Below are 8194 nucleotides of genomic sequence, written 5' to 3'. Positions count from 1 at the left end.
CGGCGAGAGTGAGAAACCGAGAAAGCAACGGGCCACCTCAACAGCAACGCACCACCCACCCACGCGCTGCGCAACACGAGGAGCAAGCAGCAGCAGCAGGGGAGGCTTCGCACAGTGGACCGCCTCTCTCGCCGCTGGTTGCTAGTGCTAGTGCTGCTGCTGCTGCTTGCGTCGCGTGTTGTCAGCTCCCTGCTCTGCTACGGGCGGTTACTACTAGCCCCTACGCCCAGGCCCCACACACTCCTCCCCCGCCCCGCCCAACAAGAGAAGAGGGAGAGAAGCCGGTTGGTCTCCGTTTCCATTCTCTCTCCCCTCCCTCCCCTTTTCCCCTCCACCGTCCTCTCGCTTCGAGCTCCTTCTCGCTTTCCCCCGTGCGCGGCCCAACGCAGCGCGCCGCTCCAGAAACGGCCAAGGAGGGAGGGATCTTCTCGCCTGAAGGGGCGCGGCGGACGCGTCCTCTCACTGACTCGACCTGCCCTGCGGCAGGGCGCTGCAGGATCATCGATAGGTTTGGAGCCTTGCGGCAGCGGCACAGCAGAGCACGCACGCCTGCCACGCACGAGCGCTCGGAAGGTGCTCCAGTGTCCCGGGGCGGGCCGCCTCCCCGATTCATCCCTTCACTCACTCTCTCGCGCGGCCGGAGCGAGGGGGCTGCAAGGGGAGCATTCGAGCGGTGCGGCGGAGATTGGTTCCCGCCGGCGCCCACGGATTTCCGCCGGAGGTTGGTTCGATTCCCCACCGCTGCCTCAATTTATCTGTGTTTGTTTATTATCTGTGCCTAGCTTCTTCGACGCGCTTGCCTCCCAGTTTCGCGCCGCCTTGCGGTTTCCCGTTTCCCCTTCGATTCCTCCATTTGTTTGAGGGAGCTCGGCGCGGAAGCACGGATGCTCCGGCTGCCCGGCACGCCGCTCACTCTTCCTCTTCGTCGGAGGAGGAGCGCCATGAGCTAGATTATTGCCGTTCGAGCCTTCGAGGTGCCCGGGCGTCCTCTGCCCTCCGCCTCCGCTCCCGATTGGCATCCGTTTAAGGTTTCGGCGGAATTGATTAGCGGTACTTCGCGCACGAGAGGTCCTTCCGTTGCTTGGCTGGCTCGCTGGCGGTGCTCACCTGTTTCTTCTGCTCCCCGCATTTTTTTTCCTCGCCGAGGAAAAATCCGCTGGGTTGGGGGAGCGAGGACAAGGACCACCGCCCACATTGATGCCATGATGCGACTTTCTGGTGGTATCTGCTTGTTCCGTGGCGTTTGTTGAGCTTGTCTCCCACCTCCAGCCCCGCCTCCGCCGCCGGGCCGGGTCCCCTGTTTGCTTTGGACCGAATCCACTTCCTTGCAAGCAATGGCATGGCAGCTTTCTCCTTCCCTGCACCACATAATTGAGTTCCTGGCAGCCCCAGTTCTCGCGTAATCCTTTTAAGTGATTGCGCGCTGTTTTGCCATGTTACTGGTACTGTTGGATAGGCGTTCGCATCATTTTCTCCCCTCCTTAGCTATCGTTGTTATCACTGGAATTATTGGGTCACAAGCACCAATGATTCCGTGGAGCCGTCCCTTTTAATAACTATCGATTATTTGACAGCGATGATAGGGGTGTGATTTTTCACTTTGCGTTGTCAATCCATATCTGATAATTAAACTCTGAACGATGGTACTACCGTGGAGAACATGCGGTGAATGTGAGGTTCCTGCTTTAAGTTCCTTGTGACCCAGGTCTCCCTGTAAATACATTCACGAAAAGTTGCAGCCATTACTGTAATCAGGTTCATTGCTTTCACTTTTGAACAGGGGCAGCCGGCCAGGTTGTCCAGCAGTGAATTGATAACTAACTCAGCCACATAGGTTGGTTCTGATTCTTCATACACTTGTGTGATTATCTAACTGCTGAGTCTCTTTGAACATCGCAGAGTAATGCGCTTAAGGAGCTACATCAATGGCGTCGTTGGTGCCCGGTGTCCTCGTCAAGCTCCTTCAGCATATGAACACGGATGTCAAAGTCGCAGGAGAGCATCGGTCGTCCCTTCTTCAGGTCGTCAGCATTGTGCCGGCACTTTCAGGGAGTGATCTTTTCACCAACCAAGGGTTCTACCTCAAGGTGTCCGATTCTTCGCACGCCACATATGTGACCCTTCCCGAGGAACAGCATGATCTCATCTTGAGCGACAAGATTCAGTTAGGGCAGTTCATCCATGTTGATCGCCTTGAGGCGGCCACTCCGGTACCCATCCTTTGGGGAGTTCGGCCAGTTCCTGGCCGTCATCCTTGTGTAGGCAACCCTGAGGACCTTGTGTTAACTAGCTCTTCCAAAGTTGCCGGCAGCAAGAAAGCACAACCGGCCAATGGATCGAAACCAACCAATGGATTGAAAGATGCTGGCGTCTTGTCGCTAGAGAAGGAAAAGAGCAAGTTAGAGAAAATAAATGCTCCCCACAAAACCGTTGGGACAGAAAATAAGAAACCGGTGCTGACCAAATCAAAATCCTCACTGTCAAAACAGGCTTTGAATGGGGTTACTGAGAAGAAGGAAACAGTGAAACCAAAGGCAAGACCTGCTCGTGTTAGATCAACACCTTCATCTCCAACCAGTGTCTATTCTCTACCTGCAACATTTGACAGATTTTCTAGTGATCTAAGACAGAGACATGGGGTAAAAGGACCAGAGAAAGCATCATCTTCTAGGCTCTCCTTGTTAGAAAGGGCAGCTTCAGTTCTGAAGGTCACTACTGCAGGGAGAAGGTCCTCTGCGGTTAACTCAATCAGTAGCTCTGTGCTGGGTATTGGATCAGGGCCAAAGGCATTGCGAAGAAGCTGGGAAGGAGCTGTAGATACAAAAGGGAAAAATAATTCAGACTCAAAGACGACCAAAGCTGACAGGAAACCTGAGAACAGGGGCCCAACGGTATGTACTATTTTTACTACCCTACTGATAGATGCATTTGATGTTTTAATTTTCTGTCATCACCATCTTCTCTTTAGAATAGTATTACCTTTTGTGTTTTTTGGAGAACATGGTGATATGCTATAAACCTATTCATGATATTTATGTAAAGCAACGGAATGTGATGGCACTGTTTCTTTCTATAAACTGATTTTGCTCCAAAGTAACTTTGCTAATCCTGTTGTTCTTATATGCAGACTCCTAGAAGAAAGCCACCAGTGAACGAGAAGGTGACACATAAAGACGACAGTAAGATTCATAACCCTGCTAGAAAGAGCACGTCAAGTGCTCCTGCTCCTCCAGTCGATGCTGACAAAGCACCGAAGAAGCATCCTCCTACTCTAAAGAGGACATCTGGGGGTTTAAGCAACCCAAATGTTACAAATTTGGTTAAGATTCCACCAAACAGCAAAAAACTGACAGATGTCGGCAATTCATGGGCATCACTTCCTCCGTCACTTGCCAAACTAGGAAAGGTATGACTAAGTTCATTGACATGAATACATGATCAGTATGGTTTTATTGTACACTAGAAATTTAGCTATATTGTTTTATCGTACATTAATATGGTGGAAACCATACGCTACCACCAATGTCTATGAATATTGACAAATTCTATCCATTATCTGTGAGAAGTTTGTTGTAAAATGTTTTCGTACCTGATGGTATGTTTTGTGGCATAATTCTGTGACAGGAGCTTCTGAAGTACAGAGAATCGGCGCAGGTGGCTGCTGTTGAAGCCATGCAGGAAGCTTCTGCTGCAGAAAGCTTGCTGAGATGTTTGAGGTACCTTTCTTCCAGACACTGGCCTTGTGATGTGATGATCACAAAAGTTATATTATGTTGTCATTCGTTGCTAAATGACTTCCATTTTCATTTTCTTATTTATTTTTCAGTCAACATAATCTATGGTTTGCACCTCATTTTGGGCAGAACATAGTTTCCAGAAAATAGTGTCTGCATGTTAAATATACTTTGATGGAACCACATGCTTTGCTCATTAAGATAATAGTAGAAGAGAATCTTTTGGTCTGATTGGGTCATACCATAACCTGGCATGTTTTTGCTGGCTTTATCCAAGCATGCACAGATATGGCAGCAAATACAATTCTATTTGGGTATACGCTTCAGCTTATATTAGTTCAAAATTAGCAAATTTTGTGATGGATTCATCTTTACCTGCTAGTACCACATGCCAATGTTTTTGAAATCCTACCACGTCGACAGTTCAACCCAACTATTCATCAAAGACTTGTCCCGTCTGATGAGCTTTATGAGACCCCCAGAGCTCCACATGGCCTGTGGCCGTGGACAGCCTTGACTGCATGTTCCTGTGCTGACCATAACATGCTAGATACAGGACATTATCAGCACACCAGGACAGACTGGTATCCACAATGTTTTTTAGCAAAGCCTGCTGCCGTTCATGTGGCATGCCTCCTTTGCGCTCGCACCTCACAAGGGCGAGGATCATTAATTCCCCGTTGGTATCATGCTCCAAATGTCCCGGGTCTAGCTGTCCTGCATGCTGCCATAATGCTATCAACCCAGCTCGTTTCTGCCCTTTGAGACCCCACCCGTGGTCCGACCCTGCCATCTTTGTGTAGAGATCTGGGTGCTGGTGGAACCTAGCTGCATGGTTTTACCAAACCAGAATTAACTTCCAGAAATTTAAGTACATCTCTCATAAACTGAAAGATTGTGAAAGCTGAAACACAGCTGAAGTTCATAACCATCTTACCGGCGTGCAAAAAATTGTCAATTAGGCTGTGCTAGAAAGTACAAAACTCTACAGGGCAAACGGATCAAATCAAATGGAGGTATTAGCATCCAGGTACAGGGTACGCCCCAAGTAACGAGACGCGCGGCTATTGCTCTATGTTCATGCTGTGTCGCGTAGGGTATTAACCTTGACACTCACAGTGTTTTGGTTTGCATATGGACGACCAATTTTCAGAACTGTGTCTGTTGATGCTGTGTGTGGATGGCCTGCTGTTTACCTATCATTGCACTGTACTTGCACCTGCGTCTTGTTTCCTTCTACCATCATCAACTGGGCAGCTCCACTGTCCTCTACTGTCAATCTCATCATTGCTAATGTACAGCATTTCCAAACCACTGCTGGAAAATGTCAGCATTTCACTCAAATGCTGGAAAATTTTACTGTCTTGTGTGACACAACTGTGTTTGAAAGTAAAATCTTAAATGCACTTGATCTCCTACCCTGCAGGAAAAATGTGACACTATCAACTATCAAGTCCTGGAATTTTTTGCTGATAGGCCTTTACTACGCAGTTACCATACGAGTTGTACATTTTTACAGTGTTATGTTTGTTCTGATTTTGCTTGCATTTTAGTTCTACGTCATGATTTGAGCAATGTGGCGTGATTGATTCTTACTTGGCTTGCTTGTTTTTGTGGGAGCAGCTCGTACGCTGAGGTGAGCTCGACGGCGGAGGAGCAGAACCCGCAGCCGACCGTTGAGCAGTTCCTCGCCCTCCACAGCTCGCTCTCCCGCGCCACGGTGATCACTGACACCCTCACCAAGTCAGCAGTCCCGCCGGAATGCTCAGCGGCCAGCGACGCCGGGACGGTGGTCTCTGCCACGGACGATGAGGCCGCTGCTGCAGTCGCAGCGGAGCGGCAGCGCCGGGCCAAGTCTTGGGTTAACGCTGCGCTCGCCACGGACCTCTCTGGCTTCGGGCTCTACAACCTCAAGCCCGTCCCGGCCACGGTGTCATCGCCGCTGGCGGTGGTCGTCGTTGACGAGTCGGCGAAGCCAGTTGCGGCGTCCCCCAATGCCGTGAAGTCGTTGTCTCCAGCGGCGAAGTCACGGATGTCCCCGGCAAAGGGGAAGCCGAGGACGGGCCCGGGGGCCACGGCAGCCGCGGTGACGCCCGCCCCGCCGGAGTGGGAGAGGGGAGTAGGCGCGGAGGAGAGGGGCCAGCTGGCTCGGCGGCTCGGGGAGGAGTCCCGGGGGTGGTTCCTCGGGTTCGTGGAGCGGTTCCTGGACGCCGACGTGTCGGCAGCGGCGCCGTGGGACCGCGAGCGCGCGGCCAGGATGCTCCCGCAGCTGAAGCGCGTCAACGACTGGCTCGGCGAGATCGGGACGCGCGGCGAGGCGCCGCCGCCGCCGCCGCCGGCGCAGGACGGGGACGAGGAGGCCGCGGCCGCTGCTGCGTCGGCCAACGGCTGCGGCGTGCCCGAGGAGACGATCGAACGGCTGAGGAAGAAGATCTACGAGTTCCTCCTCACCAACGTCGACTCAGCTGCCGCGGTGCTCGGCGGCGCGGCAGCCCCGCCGGCCCCGGCGCCGGCGAGCGGGAAGAAGTCGTGACCCGTGAGGCGGTCAACGCATTGACGTGGTGATTGTGAGGCCCAATTGGGCCTCGTCGCAGCTTTGGATTTGTTTGGGCCAAGGAGAATGGTCTTGGTTTGCTAATGTAGCTTGTAGGGCTTTTGTTGGGCTTTGGTTCCTTTAACCCTCTTCTCCTCTTCCTCTCTTCCCGTTCAAGAAAAAGAAAAGTGATTTGACGAATTGACTTGTATTTATAACTGATGTTTTTCTTTCTCTTGGATTTGTATTTATTGCTGATGTTGATTGGATAGCTTGAATCTAGTTTGCGAGCGATGTCGTTCGATTGGATGACCTCTCTAATTTTCCGAGGCCGGAAAGTGATTTGCGCTTAAATACCAGTGTGTCGTCTGATGATCGTTTCTCTGAGCTGAAAACATTCCAGAAAACAGATGAAAGACTTATTTGGTTGGCATCTCTCCTATGTTTTGGTCTATTTGGAAGTGTAGAAATGCTATTATTTTTAGGGCAAATAAAAATGTTACACTTCGTTAATGAAGAATCTTGGAGAATTATATATCTGCATGGTGATCTCTTGTCATTTTTTTTTAGAATAACAGGGAGAGCTCCCCCAACTCCATTTGTATAAGAAGCCTAAATACCGCTCTTGTCATTTTTTTATAACAGGGAGAGCTCCCCCGACTCCATTTGTATAAGAAGCCTAAATACCGGGTCCGATACAAGGGTCCAAAAACCTTATCGGTGAGGCTAAGATCATGGAACAATGATATCCGATGATCCCGACCTAAAAGTTTTGAGAAGCATTGGGCTTCTTTTGCCTTGATGAAGCCATTTTTTGTTCAAATATTCTCTAGGCCATCATCCTTGGAGTCAGAGGCATGGCACTTCCATACGAGATGTCACATTCCATGTCCTGCACCATGACTTGTGTTTTCATATCTCCAATATCATTCTCATGAATTTCATCTTTTTTTCTCCAAGTTATCACCATCTACATCACCAGCCCCCATCTCCATCCATGTAATAACCTTGTTCGACATTGACACCACCATCTTGCTCATCGACTTGGTCACTAACATTCACCTCATATTCATTTTCTTAGTTCATAGCATTGGGGCCACAAATCTAGATCCTACCCTCAACAAGTGGTGCACTTCTAGCTGGGCTCATATCATCACATGCAGAGACACACCCGTTTAAGTCAACATGCAACTGCTTCGCAAAAAAGAATAAGTCAACATCCAACCGAGGGCCTTCGACCTTCGTGGCAAATAATTCGAGAGACTTGTCTTGAGAGGCCGCAACAACCTCTTTGTATGCCCCTCAATCCAGCTCAGAAGTGATAGGCATTGCCTTCATTCGAGAAGTAGGTCTTGGACCAACATTATACATTCCTTATAATTTAAATGAACATTTGTTACTATTCCACAACCTCATCATAACTAGGACTTCTCACAAATACATGACTATCTCCTCAACGGCAACAATCTCGGTGTTGTTACTTAAAAATGTTGCTTTGTCCACAAAATGAACATTAACGATTCTCTCCATCTAAAAGAAATGGTAAGCAATATAATGCATCAATGAAAATTGTATGGAGTAATACCTAAAGCGCATCAAGTAAAAAATATCTAAAATAGGTCACACCCTTACATGTCTTCTTCCCTCTAACATAAACCCTAGCCCTAACCCTAACCCTAGTTCACCCATGGTAACAAATCACAAATATACGACTAACCCTAGTGCTTAGTACGCATCACAAACACCATACTAATCATTATTTCACCACTTGAACAAATGGGATTGAGCGAAATCCCCAAACAAGGGTTTGGATAGGAACAATGCGATCAAAATACACAATTCCAGCCAATCAATCGTGGGAGATGAGAGAAGTTACCTCAAATGATGCCAAGGGGATGGACCATGAACAAATGGCACCGATCTTGTT

General features: G+C 49.4%; 1 protein-coding gene across 1 annotated transcript; it reads left to right on the top strand.

Annotated features, from left to right (window-relative positions):
* The first annotated feature begins 237 nt into the window (after nt 1-237).
* On the top strand, nt 238-6561 carry LOC123122200 (uncharacterized). Its single transcript, XM_044542344.1, has 5 exons — nt 238-721; nt 1900-2891; nt 3128-3406; nt 3625-3716; nt 5358-6561. The coding sequence occupies exons 2-5, from the start codon at nt 1926-1928 to the stop codon at nt 6265-6267; spliced, it is 2247 nt and encodes a 748-aa protein (XP_044398279.1). The 5' UTR covers nt 238-721; nt 1900-1925; the 3' UTR covers nt 6268-6561.
* The last annotated feature ends 1633 nt before the right edge of the window (nt 6562-8194 follow it).

The sequence above is a fragment of the Triticum aestivum genome, chromosome 5D, assembly GCF_018294505.1.
Source record: "Triticum aestivum cultivar Chinese Spring chromosome 5D, IWGSC CS RefSeq v2.1, whole genome shotgun sequence".
Classification (NCBI taxonomy): Eukaryota; Viridiplantae; Streptophyta; class Magnoliopsida; order Poales; family Poaceae; genus Triticum; species Triticum aestivum.
The sequence above is the reverse complement of the archived record's forward strand: the minus strand, read 5'-3'. Positions and strand labels throughout refer to the sequence as shown.

What these genes read in the sequence shown, in the direction of transcription:
- LOC123122200 (XM_044542344.1), top strand. Translation starts at nt 1,926, where the DNA reads ATGGCGTCGTTGGTGCCCGGTGTCCTCGTCAAGCTCCTTCAGCATATG. An exon ending in CTGAGAACAGGGGCCCAACG is followed by an intron (nt 2,892 to 3,127) that starts GTATGTACTATT and finishes TCTTATATGCAG; the next exon opens with ACTCCTAGAAGAAAGCCACC. An exon ending in AGCTTGCTGAGATGTTTGAG is followed by an intron (nt 3,717 to 5,357) that starts GTACCTTTCTTC and finishes TTGTGGGAGCAG; the next exon opens with CTCGTACGCTGAGGTGAGCT.